Source organism: Microtus ochrogaster, chromosome 18, assembly GCF_000317375.1.
Source record: "Microtus ochrogaster isolate Prairie Vole_2 chromosome 18, MicOch1.0, whole genome shotgun sequence".
Lineage (NCBI taxonomy): Eukaryota > Metazoa > Chordata > Mammalia > Rodentia > Cricetidae > Microtus > Microtus ochrogaster.
In genome coordinates, this window is record NC_022020.1 from 58,305,152 (window position 1) to 58,332,144 (window position 26,993).

At 48.9% G+C, this 26,993-nt stretch overlaps 1 protein-coding gene across 3 annotated transcripts in view; it reads right to left on the minus strand.

Annotated features, from left to right (window-relative positions):
* Nucleotides 1-12,439: 12,439 nt before the first annotated feature.
* The window catches only part of Mapk4 (mitogen-activated protein kinase 4), a 129,848-nt gene continuing 115,294 nt past the window's right edge, over nucleotides 12,440-26,993 (minus strand). For all 3 annotated transcript variants that reach the window (XM_026783485.1, XM_005356258.3, XM_026783486.1), the window contains exons 3-6: nucleotides 24,322-24,466; nucleotides 21,224-21,385; nucleotides 17,397-17,598; nucleotides 12,440-14,996 (exon numbers count right to left, since the gene is read on the minus strand). In XM_026783485.1, the coding sequence (XP_026639286.1) occupies nucleotides 14,300-14,996; nucleotides 17,397-17,598; nucleotides 21,224-21,385; nucleotides 24,322-24,466 (1,206 nt within the window). In that variant the 3' untranslated portion in view covers nucleotides 12,440-14,299. The remainder of the gene's footprint in view (nucleotides 14,997-17,396; nucleotides 17,599-21,223; nucleotides 21,386-24,321; nucleotides 24,467-26,993) is intronic.

The window sequence follows — 26,993 nt, forward strand, 5'->3', positions numbered from 1 at the left end:
TTGATCATTTGATCGTGCTGTGACATCCCGAGACTGTGTTAATAACATTAACTTTGACTTGGGAGACAGAGCCAGTGACTAGCTGACTGGAATGAGCCATAGAAGTCAGGAATACAGATAGAGAGGATGTACAGGAAGGAGTAGGGAGGGACTTAGAGATTTCACGGTCTCTTTTTCCGTCTGGGAAATGTGGAGAAGACAGCTGGTCATTCCACTACTTCTTTGACCTATCAAACTTTTACCCCAATATCTGACTCCTGAGTCTTTATTGGTATTAGAACAACTAAGATAAAAACAACAAAGTGAGGACCAAAGACACATATCTGCTTTGCTCTTAATTCCTGGGCTATTCTAAGCCTGGGAACTAAAAGACCGACTTAGATGAAGGTGCCAGACAGCTCCAGGGATTGCACTAGCTGAGGCAGGGAGGGAATGAAGAAAGGCCAGGTTCAGGTGGACCAGGCTCTGTCCTGGAGAAGACACAGCACTTCAGAAGCTCAGGGTGTTTGTTAGATACAGTTGTTTGGTATATAGACTTGATCAGGAGCAGAGCTGGTTAAGGAGATGGGGTTTATGGGACAGATGAGTATGGAAGGGCAGTTTCAGCAGAGGGGCAGTCTTCAGATGTAAGCATCCAGGACAGAGAAAGCTAGGGTGGAGGTTGTTCTGCACAATCCATCAGCGTTCACACTCCTACTAGAGGAAGGCTCTGCCCCTCCCATGAGTCCAAGGTGTTGGTGTCCTTGACATGGCTGTGCTCCTGTCAATGATAAACATTCACTCAGGACTTTACGCACGTCTTACAGAAAAGCTTTTGTGGTTTTTGCTTTGCTTTTTGTCAGGCCAACCGAGAGCGGCAGTATCTGCAGAATGACTATCCTCTGAGCTGTAGTCCACATGAGGAGCCGCTCTCAGGCATGGATTGGTCCCATCACCATCTGTCTGTAGATTTAGTTTCCTGGCCAGAACTAGATTGTCCTCTTTTGGAAGAGATATGTGATTCTCTGTCCCAGAAAAAAACAAAAACAAAATAAACAACACAGCGACAGCAAAAGAAAACAGCTTTTCTCCCGAAGGCCATCCTCTGGAAATTCACTTCTTCATTCTCAATCCAACTCAACTCCTTGTTCTGAGATCTATCATTGGTCCTTCCACGTTGTCACCATCTCTGTGCCCTAGAGGACCGTTACAGGTTCCCACATTTACTGCCCATGTCACCAAAACTTGTGTGGAGGTCATCACTTTCTGAGAAGGCTCTCAAGTTGAAGTGTGTTGTCCTTTTGAGGTGACCAAGTTGCATGGGATCTCCATGGAATTAACATAGTAGACAGAGGTTGAACATCCAGGGACAGACTAGACTTGGGGCGAGGCAGGAAAGAAGAGCTGATCTGTGCAGAGCTCAGATTGCTGCATTGGGAGGGACGTTGGCCACCCTTGGCAGAGTTGCAGTCTTGGCTGTCTGAGCCTGCTAGGTCTTTAAGGGATGCAATTTTATTCAGACAGTCCTGCAGACGTGAGCCAATATGCAGCCCTTCATGACTGTGAGTTCCTCTTGACCTCATTTAGCAAACTAAGGGACAAGTGGCCTGAGTGCGGCCATGAATGCGGCCATGCGTGCCCCTCCCCACCCCACATTAAATCAGGGACCGGACTTGACAGCAGCTCCTTCTACTTTTAGCACCAGGCTGAAATTTCCTCTGCACGCTCAGGGTAGACAGCGCTCTTTATCAAGCCTAATAAATAAATCACAGACCCATGAGACTCAAACATAAAATATAATGTCTGGTACCACTGGCTAAAATAAATCACCAATACTCTGGTAAGTGGGTCATCTTGATGCTGTGCCTAGACTTAGGGACCTCCATGGTGGATTGCATTAAACTCAGATGAAGCAGAAGGATGTTGTTCAGGTTCAGAGCTTTGAGTGGAATCAAAGCAGCTGGGACAAAACATTAGCTAACAGGCCCCTTTGCACGGGGACATGGAGGTGTGAGCCTTGGCTGTCTGCTCTCCAGGGGTTTCAGGACAGCTCTGAAGATCAGCCCCTCCCCCTACTTCTTACCCTCTGCCTTTGACAGACACTGTTGTATCTGTCTGATAAACACTATTTTGGGGGGGGGGGTTTGTTTAGTGGTGTTTTAGGGAGCCCAGGTTTGACTAGCTGCACCCATATGGTGGTTTTGAACCTATCAATAACTCTAGTTCCAGGGGCACCAAACACAGACAAGGTACACAGTGAAGGCAGGTGGGTAAAGAAAGGCCTTAGTTTCTTCCTATTGTATGATCCAGCTTTAAGCCATGATGCCAAGAATGGATTCATGGCATATTGCAGGGGGAGGGGAGGGGTGGGGCAAGGGTGTTTTTAGAACCCTCCAGCAGGACCTGCCTGGTGTCCCTACTTTCTTCCCCTTCACTGAGCTACTCAGCCTTTGTTAAGTAGAAATAACAACGGGAAGTCAGGAGCGCAGGGCCCGACAGGGGCAGTTTTCCCTGGTGGTTCTCTTTTCTCTCCCAGAAAAGGATTTGGTTGAGGACTCAGCAGACATTATAGAGAATGAGCAAGACTTGGAGTTCAAGCAGAGGTTGGTTTTTGTTTTAATTCTGTTGGGATGATTTATTTTATGTGTACGAGCATCTGTGTGCATGCATATATGTGCATCACATGTGTGTCTAGTGCCTGCAGAGCTCAGAAGAGGGAGGGCATCAAATCTTTTGCAACTGGAGTTACGGTTATGAGTCACTATGTGGGTGCTGCAAACAGATCCTGGGTTCCCTGAAGGAGCAACAAGTGCTATCAACTGGTAAACTATCTCTTCAAACCCTGACCTTGTCCTCGTGTGGGCTAATCAAGTAGTCATCTCACGAAATAACCTAGAGAGATGGGATATCTAGAAAGCCCCATGTTAAGGACAGCATGGTTGGAAGAGAATCGTTGGTTGCAGAAGGTGAGGTATAGCATGTGGCTGTCAACAGCTTTAACAAGAGCTCAGACATTCACTGTATATGGTGGTTGGAATAAGAAATGTCCTCTGTACACTCATATATTTGAACACTTGGTCCCTAGTTGGTAGTGCTGTTGGGAAAGGTCAGGAAACCTTTGGTCTGCACTTGTTGGAGGAAGTATGTCACTAGGGGGTGGGCTTTGAAGTCATTGCTTCACTCCACTTCTGGCTTAATTCATTCTGCCATTAGCATGTGGTGGAGATGTGATCTCTCAGCTTCCTGCCCCAGCCACCTGCGACCATGACCTCCCTACCATTATGGACCCCCATCCCCCTGGACCCAAAAGCCAAAATAAATTCTCTTCTATGAGTTGTTTCTGGTCATGGAATTCTATTGCAGCAACAGAAAAGTGTCTAATATATCGTGTTTCAAAATTTTGCTCTTGGAATAAAAGGAATTTTTTGCAGGTAACCTAGGCTTCAGTGGTGCAGAGGGTGCAGAAGATAGGGAAGGAATCGGGAACTTGCAAATTAGCCCTGAGTTCACCGGGATGCCTTCAGATGCCAGTGAAAGAAACTGGTGAAGGCTGGCTTTTATCATAAGGATATTTATTGTCGTCTTGACAAAAACGTGTATATGGGTGCTTCAAGGGCTGTCTCAGCAACATTTATGATGTCATGATTGACTCGGGCTCTTTCCATCTCTTCTCCATTCCCTTGGTCTTTTTTGTTTATCATCGTTTGGTTTTATGCCTCATGATCTCAAGAAGGTTGCTGCCAGTCCGGCACATTATATGTATTGAAACAAGAAAAGCGATGGTAAAAGCTTTTTCTTCTGGTGAGGCCCTTTTGAGTGTTGAAAAGTTTCTCAGGAAGCATCTTTATATGTAGCTAAGCTGGGTCACATGCTGTGAATTGCTCCTACGAAAGCTGAGAAAACCACTTTTTGGCTTCTAAGGAGGGGAGAGAGACAAGAGAGGGGTAAAAAACTTGGCTTTTAGACAGCCAACCACAGTTAATGTCCCTAGTCCCAAGGGCAAGCATCATGCTGTAGAAAACAGAACACACAAAGGCCTTGACTTTGGACCTACAGCTTCCTATGGGACCTTGCTTCTGTCTCTACCTCTGTACACCTGGGTGAGGGGATCTTTTTTACCTTCAACACCCCTAATTTTATTTTAAAGTTCTTTCAGGTGGTAAATGAGCTGTTCAGTGGTGGTGTTTTATGATGATGATGATGATGATGTTTTTTGAGACAAGGTCTCTTGTAGCTGTCTGTCTTGGAACTCACTGTGTAGACCAGGCTGGACTTGAACTCACAGAGGTCCACCTGCCTTTGCCTCTTGAGTGCTAGGATTAAGGGCATAAGTCACCACTCCTGGCTCTGTGATAGTATTTTTAATTTAAAGAAACTTAATTGGTAAAGGCAATTGCGGCTCTTCTTTATTGAGGGATAAACCCTGTCCACAGACTGATGGAAAGTGATTTGTAAGGGCTGCCTCCTGGCTCTAGTTTGAGTTCTTTTCCCTGCGAGAACAATAGGCTCAAAAAATTGAAGAAAAAGGCCATTTGTCTGAGCTAGGCTGACAGCACTCCTCTTAAAATGGAGGCATCTCTGGCCCAGAAGGAGCTGTGGAGGAGGCTGTGCGTCTATCTTCTTTTGCCTGGCACTCATTGCCTCCCCAGGCAGCTTCCTCTGGTTCTTCCTTCCAGATGTAGGCCTCATAAAAATTTCCTAGAGCCCTGTCTAAAGTTTAGTTCATGTAACAACAAAAAGACTGATCCTGCCCTTCCTGCACCCCAGTACATACACCTGAATCTATATCCCCAAACACAGAACTTAATTCATCAGTTTGGTCAGAAGTGAACCTAATCTGGCTACTTTATTGTGTGGCAGGGATGAACAATGCTAGTTAACACAGCACAGTCCTGAATGCAAGACCCTTCCCTGTGTGGGGGTATGAGGGTGGTATACTCCAGGCAAAGGGTGTTTTAGATTGGGTAAAAACTCCAAAGGCTAGTGTCTTTGGGGTCAGTTTTTGTTTTTAGATGGGAAAATGATGCTCAGATATTTGGTCTAATGTTGTTCTAGTTGTTGATGTGAGAATATTTTTGCAATGGGTTTGTATTTTGATTAATGGACTTTAGGTCAACACTGGTTGGTTCCCTCTTATCAAAGCTTACACAGAACACAGTAATGACTTCCTCCTGCCAGTAGAGGGCCTTCCTACACAATCCTCAACATTAGTGCTTCCGTGCTTCTAGCCTGCAGCACACCCTGGAGATGTAAACTGTGCTAGCCTCCCAATTCCTTCAATTAAATAAGTCGAGATATCCCAGCAGGGAGAGGCACAGGCTGGGCACAGGCCAGCCTGATGACCTGAATTCAGTCCTCAGAGCTCATCTAAAGGGGAAAGGAGAGAATCAACCCTGCAAGGCTGTCCTCTGACTTCCAGCCTCCGTACCCAGGCTTCCCATACATATCCTATACATACAAACAACACACACACACTCTTATTACTTTTGATTGTGTTCGTTCTCTGAGGAATTCTTGACCAATACAGCTGGGCGGGGTTTTACATTCTGTAACCCATCGTAATCTCCACATCATTCAGGCCCAGACAAACTGACACATCAAACGAACCTGTCACACCTGTGGGAGCCTGTTGGCGAGAGGTCACACCTTTTCCGCCTTTTCCCCTTCCAGTCTTGGGCTATTGGCACTGCATGCACCTCTCTCCAGATCATCTGAGGGTTGGAGCTGGGATACCACTGTTGATGTGTCTGGGATACGTCATTGTCATTCAGAGACGAATGGCTGTTGACAGTCATCTCGTACCTTGCCTTGTCTTCAGGTGGCCGAGATGCAGAGCGTCACAGCTGGGAATCCCATTGGCCTCAAACCTTGAAGCCTTTCAGCTCTGGGATAGTTGGAGGCAATTGCTTCCCAAAGCATCCCATTATGCCCTGGGGGTAATAACCACGTTAACAGAATGAGCATACGGTAGCTTGTAACCCATCAGCAGGTTGAGCTTTCATAAACAGGCATGAGTTAATAAGGAATCCCAGAATTGCTTTGCCTCAGCACATGGGCTTTGTATTATTATATTTTAATAATGCAATATATGCTTAAAAGTATGTAGGCACATGGGACCAGATGGGATCACTAATAATTTAATGACATATTGCCTCTGCTTAGCTGTATTTTCCATGTAAGGTAAAAGCCACATATAACTACGGAATTGCAGGAGACACAAACGCATTCCATGTCACTTTGCAGTAAAGGGTAACTCGGCAGGCATTGGTTGCTTGAAGCCTGCACTTTCCTAACCAAGTCTAGGATCTAGGAGGGCTGGTCTTTGGCTGAGTCCTGAGATAGCATCTGTGCCCTTGATTAGTTCTGTGATCTCCCAGGCCTGGGTATCAGGCTTGATCTCGGGAGGAAGCACCTGGAGATGAAGCAGCTAGGGCACTACACGATCACATGACTGACCATGCCCCAAGAAGACTTAGATCCCAAGGCTCAGGTGGGGAACCTGGCAAATAATACACTATCACAGGGGAATTCTACATCGTTGCTGGGACTATTAACAAGCCTACAGGTGACTGTCCTAGGAGGGGACACCTAGAAGCTTGTTGCTAACTTCTCTATGTCATTGATGTGCCTTCTCCCTTGTGACTTAGGATCTGGATCTGCCCGCTATAACAAACCATAACCGCCAATGTTCCAGCCTTTCTGAGCTCATTAAGTCCTTAGAGTAAATCATTAAGCCTAAGGGAGGTCTTGGGAGCTCCTAACACAGCGACTCAGCTAAGGGAGAGATAGCAAGAGAGGAACTATGTCATCAATAAGAAATCAATACTGTGGAGCCTCTGAGGGCTCACCATGGGGGAACTTTGCAGGTTCATTTGAACCTCTGTTGCAGAATATTTGATCACACTGTGGGCCCGGAATTTGTGTTAAATAAAATCTTGGGTCAGAAGGTGGAGTCAGCAACTAGTGAACAGGAAGTAGCCTTAGAGAGTTAGAGGGAGCCCAGAAAACCGTTAGAGAAACACAGGAAGTACTGAGGGAGGGACTTGGAATTTGGCAATCGTTTTTTGGCTTGGGATAGCGAAAGAGTTACTCTCTTGCTAGGTTTCCAGCTAAGGAGGAAGGTCAGCTGGTGACTTCTTTGCCTCTCTGAGCTAGCAGGTTTTCACCCCGGTATCTGACTCTTGAGTCCTTCTTGGTAGAATAGAACGAGAGAGACTGTTATTTGGCTGCAGAGACAGGGCAGGGGCAGTGGGATGCAGAAGTTTCTCAGCCTGAGCAGCGGGGGCAGTGATTGCGGCATCACAGTCTGAACCGGTAGATTGAGGTGCTGGACCGACAATAACACAGACCTTAGAGAGCTCATTTCCCATATCTATCTAGGCAAACTGTAGAATGGTTGGTGGCAGATCTTCTTCTCCGCTTCTGACTCCCAAAGTGCCCAGTGTGGTACTCTGCAGCGCCGATGGTGCCGACCGCCCTGCTCTTAGGGGTTTGGAGCTGGCACAGAGGCCCCAAAGGCTGCCATCCACTTTGCCTGAAGGAGCCCATTTCTACCGTGTAGAGTTCTCCACAGCACAGGCTGAGGCTGGCTGCTGGTTCCGGTCACATGCTTGCGCATTCTTTCCCAGCTCCTTCTGCTTCCTGTATTTGCTGTCCTTAGACCATTTCCCACTATAACTCACTCGTCTTGGAACCACATCTCTAGGACTGATTTGAAAAGCCAGCCTAGGCCAACGATAGCCACGTTCTCACTGGCCATTGAAATCTCCACCACCATGTCAACGGAGAGCAAAAACAGACCGCAACATCCTTGTCTCTAAATTTCTCAAAGCTCTGTCTCAGTTCTGTGTTCACGAGCTAAAGGGGGAGAAGACAGACCAGTTGTATCTACGTAGCAGCTCTGGGATGCGGAGGGTGAAACACACTCTCATCTTCCGTACAGCCCTCTTTGCTATAGTTCGTGGCTACCTGTCTACAGCTGTCACAGAGCCTGAGCCAGGCTGCTGTGGTGGTAAGGCCAACATGGTCCCGTGACAGGGACCTTAAAGCTGGTATCATTCCAATGCTGAGATGGCTTTTTGATTCAGAGTGGGAACAGCCCAAGTCCTCCTAATGAACTGGAATTTAGTCCATAGTTTAGCTGAGTTGCTTGGCTAAGCCCCGTGCCAAGGAAACCCACACCACAGGTGAGGTCTCTTGGCTGTATTCGGTTTTCTGACCTCAGACTGTACCTGGAGCCCTGCCATATTTTATTGCTATTTTTCCTGTACCATTGGATGCTAAGAGGCATCAAGATAGAGGGACATTCACCCACCACCCCGACGCCTAAATGTCCAGCAAGGACACCCAGCTGTTTCATGTAAGCCAAGACCGCTGATATATAGACTCCATTGGTTTGACCCTAACACTTACCAACAGTGGCTTGGATTGCTGATCCCAGATTACTGAGACTATATGATACTGATGATAGACTGGGTATGTCTAGGAAACCAGCAAAGAAAAGTCAGGATGCCATGGTGATTTTCACCTTTAGCACTCCGGATGTAGAGGCTTGTGTATCTCTCTGAGTTCCAGCCCACCAACAAAGATAAAAGCAAAAAGAGAAAAAAGCAAACTTCCTGGGGTAGCTCTGAGAGGCATACCGTCATCGGCTTTCGTCTCTATACTTTGTGTGTGTGATCTATGTTTCATGTGTGTGAGTGCGGAATTCTGTGTCTGTGTGTGTACATGGATGCCAAAGCTCAGTGTGGGGTATCTTCCTCCATTTCTCCTCACTTAATTCTTTAGGACAGGATCTCTCACTAACTCCGGAGCTCATCTGTTCTGCTAGGCTGGCCGGCCAAAGATCTCTGGTCTCTGGGGCTCTGCCTATCTCTGTCTCCCATCCCAGTGGAGGGACTGTAGATGTATATGGTGTGCTTTGCCTTTTAGCTGGATGCTGAGGCTAGAACAAGGGTCCTCATGCTAACACAACAGGCTGAACCATCTCCCCAGCTCCTTACTTCTGGTTCTGAAGTTCAGTTACAACTGCTTGTCTTGAGTGCAGTTTTTATTCTCGTAGGAAGGAAAGGAGAGATCTGAGACTCCTAGCCAGGGCAAGGAGTGCATTGCCAGCACAAGATGCTCTCTGCCTGTGTCCTGGACCCGCTGTGCGCTGACTCCACTGTTGATCCTGTCGGCATTTGGCCCTTACCTTCCTGTGCGTGCTCTGTTAGCTCCCACCTGCCGGCACCTGCGTCCTCTTGCCTGTGGCCATTTGGGAACTGTTTAGATGCAGTGGAGGTCAGAGTGACTGGGGAGGTGCTCTATCAAAGGCGAAGAGTCAGCAGTAAGTATCCTGAGATTGTCCTCCATTGAAAGGATGCATGCGGACTCAGGTCACCCTAAGACCAATTTTTCAGCACCAAGGAGATTTATTTGTCGTAGAGGGACAGAGGGCAGGGAATAAGGGACAAATACAGGAGATAGGGGACAGGGGAGAAAAGGAAGGAGGCAAGGGAGAGGGGACAGAGATATTTGTCCCAGAGAGACAAAGGACTGCCTCTGGAGAGAGAGGAGATAGATATGGCCCATATGCCTACCCATGGCAGTTTACAAAGGTAAAAAGAGCACACCGTGTGTTAGGAATGAGGTGCTTAATTTTAGTTGGGCATATTAATTAGGGCAGCTGCAAGGGGGATATTTGTTGCTGGACTGCAATACTCTGGTAGCTGGACCTTGGTAGTCAGCCTCAGGAGGAAGTAATCAAACAAGGGAATAGACCTCAGTGTGGCTACCTTTAGTAATGTAATCTAAAGTTTTGTTTTGTTTTTTTTTTAAACAAGATGGAGGGAATGGAAAGAAAGGCAAGGCCTACCAGAGCCATGTTTGCCATGCTCAGGCTGGCTAGAGTCCCTTCGGCTATTGAGCCAGGACTCTGTCTCCCAGAATTCTCCACACCTCTGAAAGACACAATGGCAGCTGCTTGGGGTAGGGACTTGAGCCCTCTGTTGGCTGCTTTCTTCTTTCTGTTGCTTTCCCATTACCCAGTCAGTGTTTACTGAGACCCCCCTCCCCCAATATCTGAAGGAAATCAGTCTATGCTTGTGCCCTAGTGTCCCTGTTCCGCGCCTGCCCCCACTTCCTCCCAGCTATACAGGCTCCAAATTGGGCAGAAATTATCTGTAGAAGCAGCTAACAGCTTCTAAGATCAGTTGTCCTGGGACTCCAGGCAGCTAGAGGTGATGAGGTAAAGAGAGAGTGGCCTCTCACCTTGACCCTGGCCCTCAGCATTGTGTCCCATCTGCCGTTCCAATTATAATCCCACTATGTGTACCCAGATGGGCTGCTGGGACTACGTGGGTCCTTAAAAGAGTATGTGGACTCTAGTTCCAGCTCCGCCACTTCCTAACATGGGACTTTGTCTCTAGGTTTCAATGTACTCTGCAAACTGAGGGGGTTGGAGTGGAGAACCTGTAAATCCCCATCTACGGCTACATCCGTATTTGTTAAAGAGTGAAGGGGGCAGGTGGCGTGTCTTGAGCGGAGATGTTTGATACATACTCACAACCATAGTTATGAGGGGCTGTGTGACTCTCCCCACCTCTCCACCTGGAGCTTGGTGGCTCAAAAGAACCCCAGCTTTCACACAGGCTTCCCAATTGCCTGTTTTAACCATTCCAGCTGAAAATCTGACTTTGGAGCAGGAGAAACTTGGAAGCAATAACATTGATGCTAGAAAGGATTTCCTAACCAACTTGCTTAGGAAATACAAAGTTACATGAAGTAGAATTTAGCTCAAGGAGCGTGGCCTCCAATATAACTGGAAGATAGGTAATGTACTGGCCAGGGTGGGAGTGTGTGGCTAGTAAGCCACAACTGGAAGGTTGAGCAGCCCCCAAGGCATCTTGTTCTAGGGCTCAGCAAACTTCTGCACAGGGTCAGATAAAAAATATCCGAGGCTTTAGGGCCATGCAGTTTCTATTGCAACTCCTCAGCTCTGCTGCTGAGGCATGGTAGGACAAGCTGCAGCTTTGATGAGGATGGAAGAGAGGGGGACACTTACTTGGGTACAGAACTTAAGCCAAAAAAAAAAAAACCCAAAAACAAAACCCCAAACCAACCAAACAATAAAACCCAAAACCTCATTAACTAAGATAAATATTTTAATGTGGTTATTTCCCAAATGGAAAATTTTATTTAAAAAGCCTCCCCAAGATAAAATATCAAGAGTTCAAATATAGACCCAGAAGATATCTGAATGCATGTGTGTAGCTATGTTTCAATAAAACCCTTTGGCGTGTAGGCAAGTTTGCTGTCTCATGTTATACAGTCCCCTAAGGACCTGTCAGGAAGTGTTAATCTTAGCATTGTGTGACTAGGCTTAAAGTGAAATTTTCCTTTTGGGGTCCTTTCCCCCCTTCTCTTTGGTGCTACTCAGGCTGTTCATCCCCCTCTGTTTTATATCCTAAAGCGTTTTAGCTCAGGTTTCAAATTGGGCATAGAAGTTTCTCTACAAGAAAACTTCGACAAGGTTTCTGTCCTGACTGTGGGCTCTCTCTTCACTCCCACCATCGAGGGAGGGAGGAAGGGAAGGAGACATCCCTCATGCTGGCCTGAAGCTGTGCAGAACACCCAATCCCATACACAAACACTAAGGTGACAGTGGGTTCCATGACCAAGATAGTTACAAAAGTGACCAAGAGGGTCGGTGAAGTGACTGTACTCGACAGAGTGGATGATTTGAGTTCCAGTAGGGACACACAGAACCAGGCGAGCCTCCGGTGTGCTTCATAATCGTGTGGAATGTAAGACTAATGAGTTGTTTATTTCTGGACTCTTCCAGTAACTACCTTCAGACAGCAGACTGTGAGCACTAAACCAAAACAGTGGGGAAGAGGCACTGCTGAACAGTGGGCAGATGGTTTGGGAGAATCTGATGGCTGGCTCACAAGCCCGCTCATCTTGGCACAGGTGCGTTTCAATAGCAGTGTATTCTAACCCAAGAGCCTTCCTGAGAAGTCAAATTGGAAGAAAAATTTAAAACCCAATGGTCTATTATTTATTGAGTAATGAATGAAGCTAGGGCTCAGACTTTGATACAGGTATTATAAAACAGTCAGCTTCAGAAGGATGCAACCTCAGGTACCTGTGAGGGGTGGGTGTGGCTCAGGTGGCTGTTGGAGACAGGTTCTTTGCAGTTTCATGATGGTGAGACCTATGACAATCAGCCCCTATCAGAGGTTTGGAGTTGACACCAAGACAGCAGAAATCCACAGTATGGACACTAGGCCCCAGCGGTGAATTCTGGACTGTGTGTAGATTCTCTCCTTCCAGACCCTCACCCCCACCGCATCTCCATCCCTCGGAAACACTAGCCTTCGCAGCACAGGGAGAAGCCAAATGAGGTGGTGCTCATGACTCAACCACAGTAAAAGACAGGCTCAGATAAGATGTCAATTAATGTGACAATTCATGATGAATCTATGTTCATAAAAGTTTATTTGGCTCATCCTGATCAAGTTTAATAATATGTAACAGATTATTTTAAGAACATGAATAATTATAACAATTCTCCTGTCTTGACAGTTCTCTGCGAACTCATGGTCAATCAGCAGCATGTCCCTTTACTCAAAAAGTAAAGCTTCCCTCTGAGGACAAATGGCACGTGAGGAGTGATATGCATTGCATTTTCTTAAAGGAAAAAAAAAAAAAGCAAAACCTAATATTTACAAATTTTCCACTTAAAACTGGTCAGTGCGATTAACTCTGTTTTAAAATGTAAGTTTCTAATGCCATGTAGGGTTCAATATACAAATCATAGTTAGCTAGATTTAAGGTGCTGCGATATGAGGATGAATACATTCCAAAGAGATTGCTCGACAGACCAGCTAGACTTCCTGTGGGTATCTTTGGGATGTCGGCACGGGTAGGGGAGGATAGATACCAGCGGCAGAGTATTCAGGAACAGACTGGGAACTGTTGATGTCCCTACCTCACGCTTCTGCAGAGGGCTTTGGACTCCAAGTGCATCTTACTCAAGCTGTGAGGACGTGGTTACTTTGAATTCTTTGTCATGGTTCTCCAAGTTGATAGCTGCCTCCTCAGGACACTTGGGGTTGGTAAACCCCTTTAAACCCCTAGTTTCTCTCTCTGTGTTTCTTGCCCCCAAGGTGACTAGCTCTCCAGTCACTCCCTTAGGAGTGCTCCTAGTTAGCCCTAAATGAACGCTCAGGTTCAAGGGCAACATTAATGAAGGCTGATGGGCCCTCTGTGGAACCTTCCCTCCTTACTCGTTTCTGTGGAAAACACCTTATTGCGCCTCCTACAAATGAGCAATCTGTGCCGAGAATATTTGGTTATGAAGCAGGTTTGGAGAGGAGCTGTGTACGTGGGTGTGGTGGGATGCTGGGAATTGGACAAGAGGGATTCTTGAAATCGCCATCTTCAAACTCATCCGTGTATGACATCCATTGGGGAGCGGGGGCTGGGCTGTGTCAGTGCATAGGGCATGCTGGAGGAGGTGGCACGCACAGGCCTGGGAGGGGACAATTCACCCAGAGACCCTTGACCCTCTCTGATCTGAAGCAACAACTTCAGCCGGTCTTGAGTTTGGGCAAATACAGGGATGTGGCAGGTGAGGGAGGACATTTAAGCGCTTGGGGGAGTCATAAAAATATGTCTGGCAGCTGGGAGAAAGAAAGTGGTTCTGATTCTAGTTTTCAAATACAGGAACCTTGTTCTAACTTAAAAGAATGGATGGGACAGATGGAAAGGGACAGCTAGAAGCACTTGGGACCAAGTTTGCTGACCAAGCTAGAGTGACCCCAATAGAGGAAGACATTATTCTGTGGTCAAATCCTGGTCCAGGGGGCAGGAGCCTGGGATTCAGACTTCACCCTGACAGTCAGTAGGCCTGTGGTCCTAACTCAGACACGGCTTCTCTGGGCCCACGTGTCCATTTTGAGACTATGTGGGTCGCATGGCTTGGAATCTATGTCTGCAAGCTGCTTCTGCCCCCTTGACCTTGGTCGGGTAGTGGACTGCTGTCCGACACCCCTTTCATCCCTGCATTCTGTCACTTATAAAACACAGGCCTCCCACTTCGATGGGAAAGTGATAGCTCCCAGCCGGGCTCCATTCCAACCCGTTCCCAGAGGTTAAAGGCTAGTTATTAAGGCAGTTTAAGAAATGGACATTCTTCTCGCTCCCCGGATCCTCGGGTGTTCTGCTAACCCCAGTGCAGCAGAGAGGGGCTGAAGGAAGGGCGAGGGGAGCAAGGAAGTAGTCCAGCTTTCTGGGAGGCATCTTGCTCTGGAAGTTCTCCCGCACCCCTGTGTGCTCACCACCTTTCTTTGGAGAAGGCTTCTGTCTGGACAAGGTCGCCAGGGTGCTCAGGGATGCACGCACCGTTGAGGTCTCCCAGTTTGTTTTCCGGTAGGTCCTCTGGTTTTGTGCAGAGCTTTAGGGCACGGGAGATGAACACATCTAAGTCGAACTGGGGACTAGCAACCCCATCGATGGGTGTTGGGTGTCCTGGGGGCGAGACAGAGAGGCGGTGCTCTGGAGCATCAGAGGGAGGACTTGCACGCTCAGGGCCGCTTTGCGTGCTCTTGACCCACTGAGCGATCTCTAGGAAGAGGCTGGCCGGCTCATCCTCACGTGACACCGGGTCTGCTGCTACCGCAGCCATGGTGGGCGTGCTGGCTGCCTGCTTCCAGTGTGACAGGTCCAGGATGAGCTTGGGCTCTGAGTAGTGGTGGGGCTTGTTGTCACGCCACAGCAGCTTATCTAGGTAGGATGGGGACCCCACTTTGTAGTCGCAGGAGCGCCCATAGTCAGCCTCAAAGGCGCGCTCCATCGACGAGTGCGACTGTTCCAGGAAACGCTCGGAGCTGCTTTGCGAGTCTTTACGTGGGTCTACCTGAACATCCTCAGTCAGCGGCGCAGAGCCAGCGCGTGGGTCACGCTGCACCTCACTGGTATCCTGGCACCGGTCAGGCCTCCACTCAAGATCTGACGACAGGCTCACAGGGTACCTGCAAGGGTACAATTGGAGATGCGTTGGTAGACCCAGGCGGGATGGGGAGCCAAATTGCTTTATCCCTGACTGCCAGTGCATGGGGCCTGTAAGACTGCATTTCTAGCAGGCGCCCTATTGCTGCTGATCCTTAGACCGCATTTTGAGGGGCAAGCCCTAATGGGTGCTTCCTAACTATGGATCAGATTTGAGTCGTAGAGGAAGATTAAGATAAGTACCAGGAGCCGGACGGTGGTGGCTCACGCCTTTAATCCCAGCACTCGGGAGGCAGAGGAAGGCGGATCTCTGGGAGTTCGAGGCCAGCCTGGTCTACAAGAGCTAGTGCCAGGACAGGCACCAAAAGCTACAGAGAAACCCTGCCTAGAAAAACCGAAAAAAAAAAAAAAAAAAAAGGTACCAGGTATCCCTTGCTGCCCACTACTGAGGTTCTGGTTCAATAGGTCTAGATGGCCCTGCTTGTGCATATTTGTGAGACTCCCCCAGGGATTCTAAGATGTAGCCAGGGCTGATAACCTCTGCCATGATGGATGTAGACAGGTGCCCTGTAGCACCTTGCGTCCAAGCAGAGCAGATGGCGCCTGCAGAAAGATCACAGACACCATCAGGGGAGGCCAAAGATCCTTGGAATTCTGCCCTCCTACGGCTGCCCTGCAGCCAAGGAAGGTGCAATCAGATAGCCAAGAGCAAATGAAGGGCAGATGGGCAGGCAGGCAGCTGGCTGTCAGCTCTAGCCTGGAACCTTTTCTTATGACAGGTGCTCGGGAAGGGAACACAGACAAGGTGGCAGCTCCTGAACAGCCATGCCCTGAGCCAGAGGCCTGGTGCTCACACAGCACAATTAGACCAGCCAAGGCCAGGCAGCTGCAGCCCGGAGACTATGGGGTACTCTGCCTGTAGCGGGAGAGGCAGGGGAAAGGCTTGAGTGGCCTACCTCCCAGGGATACCATTAATGTAGGCATGGTTCTCAACTCAGCACTGCCCTCTCCCTGAATGGCCTTGAGATTGCGGGGTCCTTTAGGAGAAGAGCTGGGAATGCCAGCATTTTAACGGTACATTCTCTATTGCCATTGCAGCAATAGAGGACTTAGTGTTACTGCCACAGCCTTAAAGGGGAACAATTAGCACACCACAAAGGTGAAGGCCACCGTAGCCGTGCCGTGGACTTGATCATCCTGGTTCCTTGTGCAGGTGTGACGGGGAAGTCTGGGAGCAAGAGTGTCCGGGTTGATACTACCCTGAATTGACAAGCAGTGACCTTAGTGGCCCTGCTACAGTCTTCCCTGCTGCCAATCCAACATTGTGTGCCCTGAATGCTGTGGCATGGACAGTGTGTGTGTGGGGACACGAGTCTAAGAACACAGTCTAGAGCAACCCCAGCATGAGGCTGGCAGAGGAGTCTATAAATTGCTATCTGCTGACAAGAAGAAGCTGGCAAACCTGCCCCAAATAACAGTGCCCTGCCCCCTCTTGGCGCCCCCTCAATTTGAAACCTATCATCTGTCAAATGACTAAAAAAGAGAAATTGCCTCTCTGTCACTTATGTAACAAGCTGTCACATTCCCATGGCAGCAAGGCGCCCGGTTATTCCCCTTGGAACTGATGCAGCTAAGCAAGCACCCTCTCCTCTGCCTTTCCTAAACTGAGCAGACATCAGAGGGTGGTGTCCCAGTGCCTGATGGGAGAAATCCAGGCCAGGCCCTGCACTCATACTACTCCCGCAAGGACGGTTTAAAAATCTGCTCTCTAATACTGACACCTGTCAAGGGTCGGTAAGCCAAGTGAAGCTTAGCAACAAAGCTCTTAATAGTTTGGGGCACTGGTACAGTTTGGAGATGGCCCTGATGGGTTTTCTAGGTAACAGGATGCCAGTGCCTTAACCTCTCGAAGCTGTGGCTTTCTCACGGGCAATAACCGTGGCACTGCCTCCTTCAGGGACACTCGCAGGTGTGAATGATGTGCAAAACGAGAAATGCTTTGTGACAGCGAATTCTGCACTCTTTTCTTGCTTTGCATGCTTTTTGTGGCCTTTCCAAGGGCAAAATCCTGCCTGACAATGGAGGTCAGGGGCAGAGTGGCTGCCTTGCGTACTCTAGGAGAAAAACTCCAGTCTGTTGTTCAGGAAACACTACAGTAGACACACACCGACACCTGCCCAGTGTGCATGCACTGAGTCGTATGTTCAGTGGTCTTAGGGTATCAAGGAAAGCTGGGGGCTTTGGTCTGCAGAGTGGAAGTCCCTGACTCATGGGCAGCACCAAGCTGGCTACTCGCTGGGACTGTCTGGGGACAGGAGGTAGGCAGGAAGCTGAGCTGGGGAAAGGAAATGGAGGTCACGGAGGCAAAAGGGATGTGAGAGGAGATGGGGGCATGGCTCTGGACACCAGCCCTGGACACGCACCTGTCCCAGTTGGAGAGCTGGCTCTGGCTGGCAGCCATCAACACGATGTCATCAATCTCGTCTTCAATGCGGAAGGGGTGTTGTGAGGTGGGCTCATCCTCGGGGCACGAATAAGGGCTCATGTAGGGGTGCTGCAACCCCATCTCCGCTGTCAAGCGGTCCATGGGGTTAAAGGTTAGGATCTTCTCCAGAAAGTCAATGGCTGTAAGGAGCAAAGCCAGGCAGAAAGGTCATGTACCGCTCCTGTCAAGCTGAGAAGAGTTAGCATGGTGGCAGACCCTGGTACTTTTCAACTTTGTGTTTGCAGAAAGTAGTTCTTGGTTTTTGCAGCTGAACTAAAGGGAGGTGCGGACGGGTAAGGTGACATGCTGAAGGTCTCACTGCTGGGGAGGAAGTTGAGGTCACAGTCTCAACACTGGACCACTCTAAACATAGGGGGCTATTCTTGAGACACACGTGCTCACTTCACTGGGGTCCCCCTGGAGACAGCTGGGGCAGCTCGGGGGAGTGGGAATCTAGAGTATTCAAACACTACTTGTTGACTGGGTTGAAGACTTCTGGAGGAGGGGCAGGAGCTCATGGGAGAAAATGCTGAATGTGGAGATGTACAGAGAGGGAGGGGCAGGAGCTCAGGGAAGAAAGCCCTGATGGGAAATGGAGGTGTATATGACAGTTGTGTGTTTGTGTGTGTGCACGTGCCATGGCTCCTGTCTGAGGCCAGAGTTCTTTCTACAATATGTCACCCTTGGAATTCTCACCAAGACAGATGAATTAATATTCAAAATTACTCAGCACTCAGTCGTACCTTCCTGTGCCTGGCAGCCACCAGCCAGTGACTAGATGCAGGGGACTCTGAGGCGGGGGGGGGGGGGCACAGATACCTAGGAAAGGAAGGCTATCTGCCAACCGGTATGGCTGTACTCTCAGCAGTTGACAGCTGTCTGGGATGTGCTGGCTGTTCAGCATCCTGCACCGTGGCTCCTGTGCATCCCCCCTGAGTGGGACTGTGTCCCGGTTCATCTCAAGGCCTGGTTTAGGGACGTGTAGTGCTTCTCACCCCTGTCATTTCACTGGCTCCATTTGGGTTGTGTTCCAGCCCACACAGTGGAAAAGAGACAGAGCTGAGCCTGCGATACTCTTATGGTTCCTCAGGCGGAACTCAAACCTGCCCCTCACTACTGTCCTGGACCTCTTTGCAGGAAACACCAGCAATGCAAACTCAATGACTTCAGAAGGTTACCAGCTTCCCAAGAGGATGCAGTGGTCTTGTATGACCCTGGCTGGAAGACCATTTAAGTACCAGAGACCCTCTGAGCATTCCCTGACTGTAGACCTGGAAGAAATTCCACCTCAGATTGCTCAGGACTGTACAAACCCAGGCATGGGACAGCTCCAGACTGGCAAGTCTTTCCTTTCTGGGCTTCCCCTTAGTCCCATGTGTTACCCATGGCCTTTAGGAAGGTGACATCCGCTGCCATCTGCCATCCTTCTAAAGAAAGGCAGGGAAGCTGGGAGGAGAGATCCCTAGCTCCAGGCTGCTCCCCTGATGGGCGAGATTGTCCTTGTTCCTTTCCATCCAGTGCCCAACAGATCTGTCCCCTCTAACTTACCCCTGGACTTAGCTCTGCTGTCTCTGATCCCTAAACCAGAGTTACCCCTCTGTTTTATGATGATGATTGTGCCCCCTCTACAAATCCCTTCTCGTGGCACCGCATTGGCCTGGATCTTCAAGACTCTCCTGAGTGAGGATGGCTTGTGACTGGGGCCATTCTGGACGAATATGTCTCCCACTTCCAGCCCAACCCCCAGTCTCCACACCTATGGGAGTCTGTACAGATTGCTGGCCTCTGTTGGGTATGATTGCCCAGGGCAGCCTTATACACTTTCTTTACCAAACTAGAGGCAACACTTGGCATCAGGTCCCAGCTCCCTGGCCTTTCACCTGTCGTGCGATGGTCACTCAAGCTGCTGAGCAATGCTGTCACCTAGCTGGAATCTCTTCCCCTCTGGGGGTACAGCCAGGCAGATCCTTTGGCAGAGGGAACAAAGTTGAGGGCCACCACGGTTCCACTGGGCTTTTTGTCCCTCTGCCAGTTCAAGTCCATGATGCCCCATTATCTCAAGACCAGAGGTCACTGGGGTTATCTTTGAAGACAAGAGGCAGACTGGGAAACACAGTGGAAGGTGAAGTCATTAAGGCTTGAAGGGGCACTTGGTCAGCTCCAGGATCAAGTACGGACATAGAGAAGGTGGCTTGTGGAAGCCCATAGCATCTGGGCCCTTCTTCTCCTGATTGACCATGACATTCATTCATTGACTCCTCCACCTCCTCCAGTTCAGCTCCTTGATCTTTTCCAGCACCTGGTGGCTCTCTTTTGTCCCCCAAACCCCTGGACTCGGCAGTCCCTAGGATGTGTTCCTTGACATTCATACTCAACTGGGAAGGGCTTCCTTGTCTTCTGAGGTTAGACTGCCTATGTCCCTTTGAATTCTCGTGCCTAATCCAGTTTCCCAGCTTCAGGGGACTCTCATACATTTGACTGGTTATGACAAGGAGCTTTGTCTTCTGTCGGGTGTTGACTTTGCCTGGAGGCAGAATCCACCCCTCTCAAAGCCACATTGGTGAGGGGCTGCTGGGGGTGGCTGCTTGCAGACAGGAACGGACTGAGCAATGAAGTCAGATCTAGGATTCCTGGAGCTCGGGCACTGGCTCCATTTCCCACCTTTCTCAGGGGGTCGAGGGTCACATGGTAAGTGGCAGCATTCTAAGAGGTGTCTGAGTACCTGAGTGACCTTGTAGAGCAAACCCATCATATCGGCCCAGACCACTTGCCATCACTTCACTCTGTTAACAGAACAATAAACTTCAAAACATTTTTTTTTTCCTCAATAAGAAATACATCTTACTCAAGCTGTTGGGATCTGGGATCCTTCATAAAATCGGCTGAGATTGTATCCCACCTATATGTGAGACCCACTGATAATGTAGCACACATGACCTACCGAGCAACTCTTGCACCATGGGCTTTGCTGAGCTCATGTTCCCGCTCCTGTTAACTGCTACAACCACCCCACTGTGGTTTGGATTGGAACTGTCCCCCAAGGATGGGTGTTGAAGGCTTGGTCCCCAGAGCAGCGATAGTCAGAGGGAGGCCTTTGGGAAAGGAGGGCTCTGACCTTACCCGTGGATCCATCCGTAAGTGCACTCATAACTATAGACTATTAGGAGAGCAAGCGAGGTCTGATTGGAGGAAGTGGGTTCCTGGGGTACGCTCTTCAGGGGTGTGCCCTGTTGGTGGCACTTGCTCATCTGTGTGTGTACCACCTTCCCTTGATCCTGGTTCAAGATGATGACACAGTCAGTCACTGGGAACTGAGCATCCGTGTAGCCCTGAAGCTGAGAATGCACACATTCTCTGTACTCTGTCGAGCCTCCAGGGGAGAGAAAACAGGGAAGCAGACACGAGAGGAGCATGGAAGCTGCCATGTGGCCAGAAAGCACAGGTTGATTGTGTTCTTTATCCAAGTGTTGCCACCTTATTCTTCTTTTGAATTTCAGATATTTTCTGTTTTTCTTTTTAATATTTATATATTTCTTACTGGTTGTGAACCCGTAATCCCCAAACCTAAACACCTAAGTGTTCTAAAATGGGAAACTTGTTGAGCTTGTAGCTAGGAAAAACACCAGTTGCCAAGGGGTGCTTGGTGTCTGAATCTCATGTTCTGCTCTTTGGATGGAGGCCCACACGTCATTGCCCCTGCCTCAAACGGTGAAGCCAGAGCTCAGCCTCTTGGCGTGGTGCCCCGGTGCAGGCTTGGGTACCTACCTTCACTGTTGACATCGGGGAGCAGTTTGCGCAGTGGCCTCTTCACCTCCCAAGTGCTATTGACGAAGGACGGCATCACCTTGAGTAGCTCTTCCTTGTCTTCCTCCCGAACCACAGGGATGGTCTCTAGGATGAGCTGCATCTGTTCCAGCTCATGAGCCCCTGGGGAGGCAAACGCCACACGGGTAAGTTGTTTCCCTGGACAGCTGTGTATGTGGACATTCCAGAGCAGCTCCAGTTGGCTAGAGAGGTAACACCGTGGGGCAGCAGGCAGCTCTTGGCTCAGAGCTGAGGGACTTGGGTTCTAATATGCCCTCTACCACTAAATTAGCCGTGTGGCCATTGCAGAATGCTTGCTGTCTTTGGTAGCTCTGATAAATATAAAAAACAGGGATTTCTTCTGGTTGAACATGGCACATCCCTCCAGGGCTCATGTATTTGAAGGCTCAGACCCCAGTGGGCAGTGTTGTGTTGGGAGATTGTGGGCTTTTCAGATCTAGGGCTTATTTCGCTGACACTGGCCACTAGGGGAAGACTTTGTGGTTTAGAGCCCTGCTTCTGACCTGAGCTCTCTGCTTCTTGTCCACCCCTGAGACGTGATCAGCTGTGCAATAAGCTCCCACTGCCAGTGACTAGGCCACTTCAGCCACCAAGCCTTCCCTGTCGTGACACTAAGTCAGGACAGACCGCTGCTTCCTTGAGGTGTTTCTGCCAAGTGTTTTGTCATTCAGTCATCAGGGAAGTAAGGGGTACAGGCTTGTATTGTATCTACTTCTGTCTGAGGCTTGTCTCTTCCGCTAGCATCTGGCATCTCGTGTGATCTGAGTCAGCTGATGCTGAGGAGATGGGGAGCAGCCAGGCTACAGCTTTGCGCACTCTCTCCTAGGCTGAGGAAGGAACAATGATAAGGCTAGAGAGAGCCTTAAGTTTCCACAGGAGGAGCCCATCCAGGAAAGTCTCAGGGAATAACTGTTGGCTCCGGAAGGCCCTCTGAGCACACTCCTTGTGTGGGCACAGGGCGGAAGGTGGCTTCTGCCAGGTCAGAAGGAGACATGGTTGGGGGGATAGAGACAGGCAGTGACTCACCCATTTGCTCATTCATTCAATAGTTATATACTGAGTGCTGTGGTGGTTTGAATGGGAACGACCTCTGTAGTCCATCCTCTCAAGTTTGAATACTTAGTCACCAGGGAGTGGAACTGTTTTGGAAATGACTAGGAGGTGTGGCCTTGTTGGAGGTGTGTCACTGAGGGGTGGGCTTCGAGGTTCAAAAGCCCACACCAGGCCCAGTGTCTCTCTCCCTGCTGCCTGCAGATCAGGATGTTGGTCATGGACTCACCCTCTGACACTGTAAGCAAGCCACAATTATTTGTTTTCTTTTGTTACATTGCCTTGGTCATGGTGTCTCTTCACAACAATAGGATGATAACTAGACCAGGAGCCTGCTCTATGCCAGGCATCACGCTGAATGTGCAAGTTCTCCCTGCTGTAAGGCGGTTTTTCCTTCCTCTCAGCCTCAAGGCTCTTCTGACTCCTCTCTGCCAGGCTGGACCCTCATACTCATCCCTCCTGGAAAGGCCTCCCCAGCCACTCACTTGCACAGGAGCCCCCCTTTGTCCACTGGCTTCTGCAGAGTCCCAGTCTTCCACAGCTGATGGCTTGGGGAGTATCATACCTTAGTACTTCATCCAGCACTATGCCTATTCAAGGGCCCACAGCTTTGGGAAGTCCCTTAAAGAGAGGTCTTTTCTCCCTGTCCTGAGCTCAAAGAGAGTCAGCTAAGGGACTCTAGGAGGCTCTTGCAGGCTATTCTCTCTAGATGAGCACTTTAATCATTTTCTAGGGGACCAAAAGGTCAGCAATGATCAAGTCAAAGACAGATGCTGGTACTCTCTAACCCACTCCTCTCCTTTGTGACACAGAGACCAGTAACACACAGCCCTGAGCTGTCCTCCTTCTCCTTTGTGAGCCCCTGCTAGGAAGCTACTGTGTCCTACCTGAGGCAGCAAGTGGGGTCTCATGAACTATGCTGTGGAGAAAGGGCAGGAACCTGGGGGTCAGGCAGCCCTGGGGGCCCATCAACTCTTCCATCAACACCTTGGAGAAGTAGGATGACTTCTGACACTTACAATGTCTTGTAAAGAAACCCATCCTGTTGGTACACCAGGAGGTGCCAGCTCAGGCTAATGTATGGTAAGCCCTGGCTTTCACTGCTTCCTAGAGCTGGGGAACATGAATTTCTCAGAGAAGCCAAGGACATAAATCCACGTGGGAAACTGATGCTGTCATCATCCCTGGTGAGCTTTGGGGATAGATGTTACTTGAGGGAGGGACACTGACATTCTGAGTTTATTAAGGAGCCACTGGAAACCGGGAGCAGGGTGTTGCCACTGTGACCTCTCTCCCTTCTCTTCTGACATGTCCTTGGGGTTAGAGACACTCTTACTAGCTGTTGGCTTTCCTACCTCCCTGGTAACGAAGCTCTGGTTGTCACTGTCTGCTTGAGCAGAGCCTTGGTTCTCCAACACTGTAGCCTGAGGGACCGGGGCTGGTTTAGAATCCCGAGAGCCAGCAAGAGCATCGAGCATCATTTTGTGCCAACAGGTGGGAACAGGGGGAGGTTGGAGGGATCTAAGATCAAGGAAACAACCTGAAAAGCAGGTCTTGAGACCTGGTCCAGAGAGGGAGGTAGAAGCTGGCAACCCAGGGACGAGTTAGAAAGAGCAGCGGACAGTTGGCTGCTAACCAGCATGACAGGATGAGGGTAAAATGGGTTCTGCTGGATTAAGAGAGCAGTCAGGCCTACGGTCTGGGTGTACAGAGCATCTATGCCCAATTTCTTCATGTACTCCACTGAGGTGGTGGTATCAGAACACAGCAAAATGGCTAGTTATTGCAGAAGTCCTGTGCTCATAAGGCTAATTTGAGCTTTTATAATATTTTTGTATGAAATCATAATACTATGTCTACAAGAAGTATCATAAAAACCACAGAAGTTATTTCAGCAAATGATTAGCATTTTGCGGGCTCAGGGAGTGTTTTGTACATGGTTTGAACAACACTGGGAAGGAAGCACGGGGCCTTGGTTAGTAACTTACCAGCAAAGAGCATTTTCCCTGTGAGCATCTCAGCTAGGATGCAGCCAGCTGCCCACATGTCGATGGCTTTTGTGTAGTTGTTGGGGGACAGGAGCAGTCGTGGAGAACGGTACCACTTTGTCACCAACCCTTCTGACAGATAACCCTAAAAAGATAAAGTCCTCTATGTTATCAGCCAGAGATCTGCCATCCCTCCCACCCTCTTGGTTTTCCTCCCAGGGAGGATTGGAGCTCCTTCCAGAATCCCTTCTGCCCTTGTTCCTTTTTTTCTTGACCATAGCTGTGGGACCTTATGAGAGGATTCTTCATCGTGGAAGGGAGGGATCCAGGGTATCATTATTTTGGAATGAATGGCTTTCCACACCCCCTGATATAACCAAGTCTGCTCACACTGGTGCAGAGAAAAGTGAAGAGGAGCCATGTTCAAGTTCATTGCTGCCATCAACTACTGTTATAAAACACTGGAATTATATTTATCTGCTAGCTGAATCTGAGAAGTAGCCATAGATTTGAAATTGAGCCAGTGAAATTGGTACTGATGATGGGAATTAACACTGCCCCAACAGGTACCAGGCAGGTCCCTGATGAGAACAGGAAAGATCTTAAAGATACAGGCAAATGATAACACCCACCAAAACTGCCCCGAGTCACAGAGCAGCCAGGGCTTCTGTAGGACCAGGAGAGCCTGGGGATTCTACAGAGCTTAAGCAATGATTCTCAACCTTCCTAATGCTGTGGCCCTTTAATACAGTCCCTCAGGTTGTGGTGACCTCTAACCATAAGATTATTTTCATTGCCACTTCATAACCATCATTGTGCTACTGTTATGAATTGCAATATAAATATTTTTGAGATACAGGTTTGCCCAAGGGTGTCATGACCCACACACATTGAGGATTAGATATTTTGGCTGATTTGGGTCACTGTTTATGATTTGTAGTCTGGGTTCAGTCCTAGTTGCACACGGTGACAATATTTGATGTACAGACAGGGAAATACATTTAGGCAACATAGAACTAGTCTTCTCTGTAATTCAGAAACTGGGCTGGACAGTGTAGCCAGATTGTCTGTGTGGATTTCCTGGAATGGTTTATCACTGAATGAAAAGCACAGACTCATTTGTAGGTAAACGTTAGGACTAAGGGGACCATAGGAAATTCTGGGATTGGTCTTGCTATTTGCTGTGGCTCCCAGTTTGGCATCCAAATTTTTCTTTGTTCAGATATAAAGAGTATCACAGACTCAGGTTAAACCAGATGAAAAAATGAGGAAGCCCAGGTACCCAGGAGCTTTTGATGCATGAATCTGACACCTCTTCACTGGCAGAGCAAAGATGGAAGAGTAGGCCCAAGGCTGGAAGAATAAAGGGAGGGCTGAGGGGAGATGCTTGTGATATTGTCATGTGTAGATTTGGGGGTTTGCTCCTGGCTCCTACTTCCCTCCCCAAGTCAGGCCCTGGCAACTAGAATCCTTCACACCCAGGGCAGCTGATGGCAGGTCTAATTTTCTTGCATCTTTCTGTCTCGGAGTTGGTTATAAAGACATTCTCGGCTCTATCCTTGTCCAATACCGACCATAAAGGCACCTCTCATTTTTGGAAGTTCTTGTTCTACAAACCAGAAATAAACGGGCTACAAAGAGATCAGGAAGAACCTAGGTGCCCTGCTCACTCTGAGAGTTTTGTCTGACCTATTTCAATATTTTAATTTTTTTTGTCCCAGTCACCTTTCTATACAATTGCATACATTTCAGTCGGGCTTGGTCAGGGAAGTCTCCATGAAGATGGACGGGGCAGGCTTTCCTTGAAGGTGGTGTGTCCAGAGAAAGCCTGGATGTCCCACACCTTTGCACCGTATTTCACCTTATTGCAGCCCCTCATCTGTGTTCTTTGAACTTCAACCTGTGGATGTGTGTCCTTGCGTTCTGTACCAAATGAGCCGAATCCAGGGAGAGGTCATGGAAGCCTAGCTGCTGGGTCAAAACTTCCAGAGACAGGGACTTGGTACTGCTGTCTAAAGTTGGGACTCTGGTGGCACTGGGACTTCCCAGTAGGATCTGATGCTATCTCCAGCTAGACAGCATCCAGGTTCAACTGACTTTAAGGACATTGTGGGTTTTTTTTTTTCTTTTTGGAGACAGGGTTTCTCTGTAGCTTTGGAGCCTGTCCTGGAACTAGCTCTTGTAGACCAGGCTGGCCTTGAACTCATAGATTTGCCTGCCTCTGCCTCCCGAGTGCTGGGATTAAAGACATGCACCACTGCCTGGCTGACTTTGAGGACATTGTACTGGCTAGTTTAATGTCAGCCTGATAGGCTAGAATCAGGAAAGATAGGAACCCCAACTGAGGAAATACCTCTATAAGATTGGGCTGCGGGGCAAGCCTGTAGAGAATTTTCCTAATTAGTGATTGATGTGGGAGGGCATGGTGGGCGGTGCCATCCCTGGGCTGGAGGTCCTGGGTTCTAAAAGAAAAAGGCAGGCTGAGCAAGCCACGGAAGCAAGTCAGTAAGCAGCACCCTCCGTAGCCTCTGCATCAGCTCCTGCCTCCAGGTTCCTGCTGTTTGAGTTCTTTTCCTGACAGGAACCGTGATGTGGAAGGTATAAACCCTTTCCTCCCCACGTTGCTTTTGGCCATGGCGTTTCATCACAGCAATGGAAACCCTGAGTAGGAT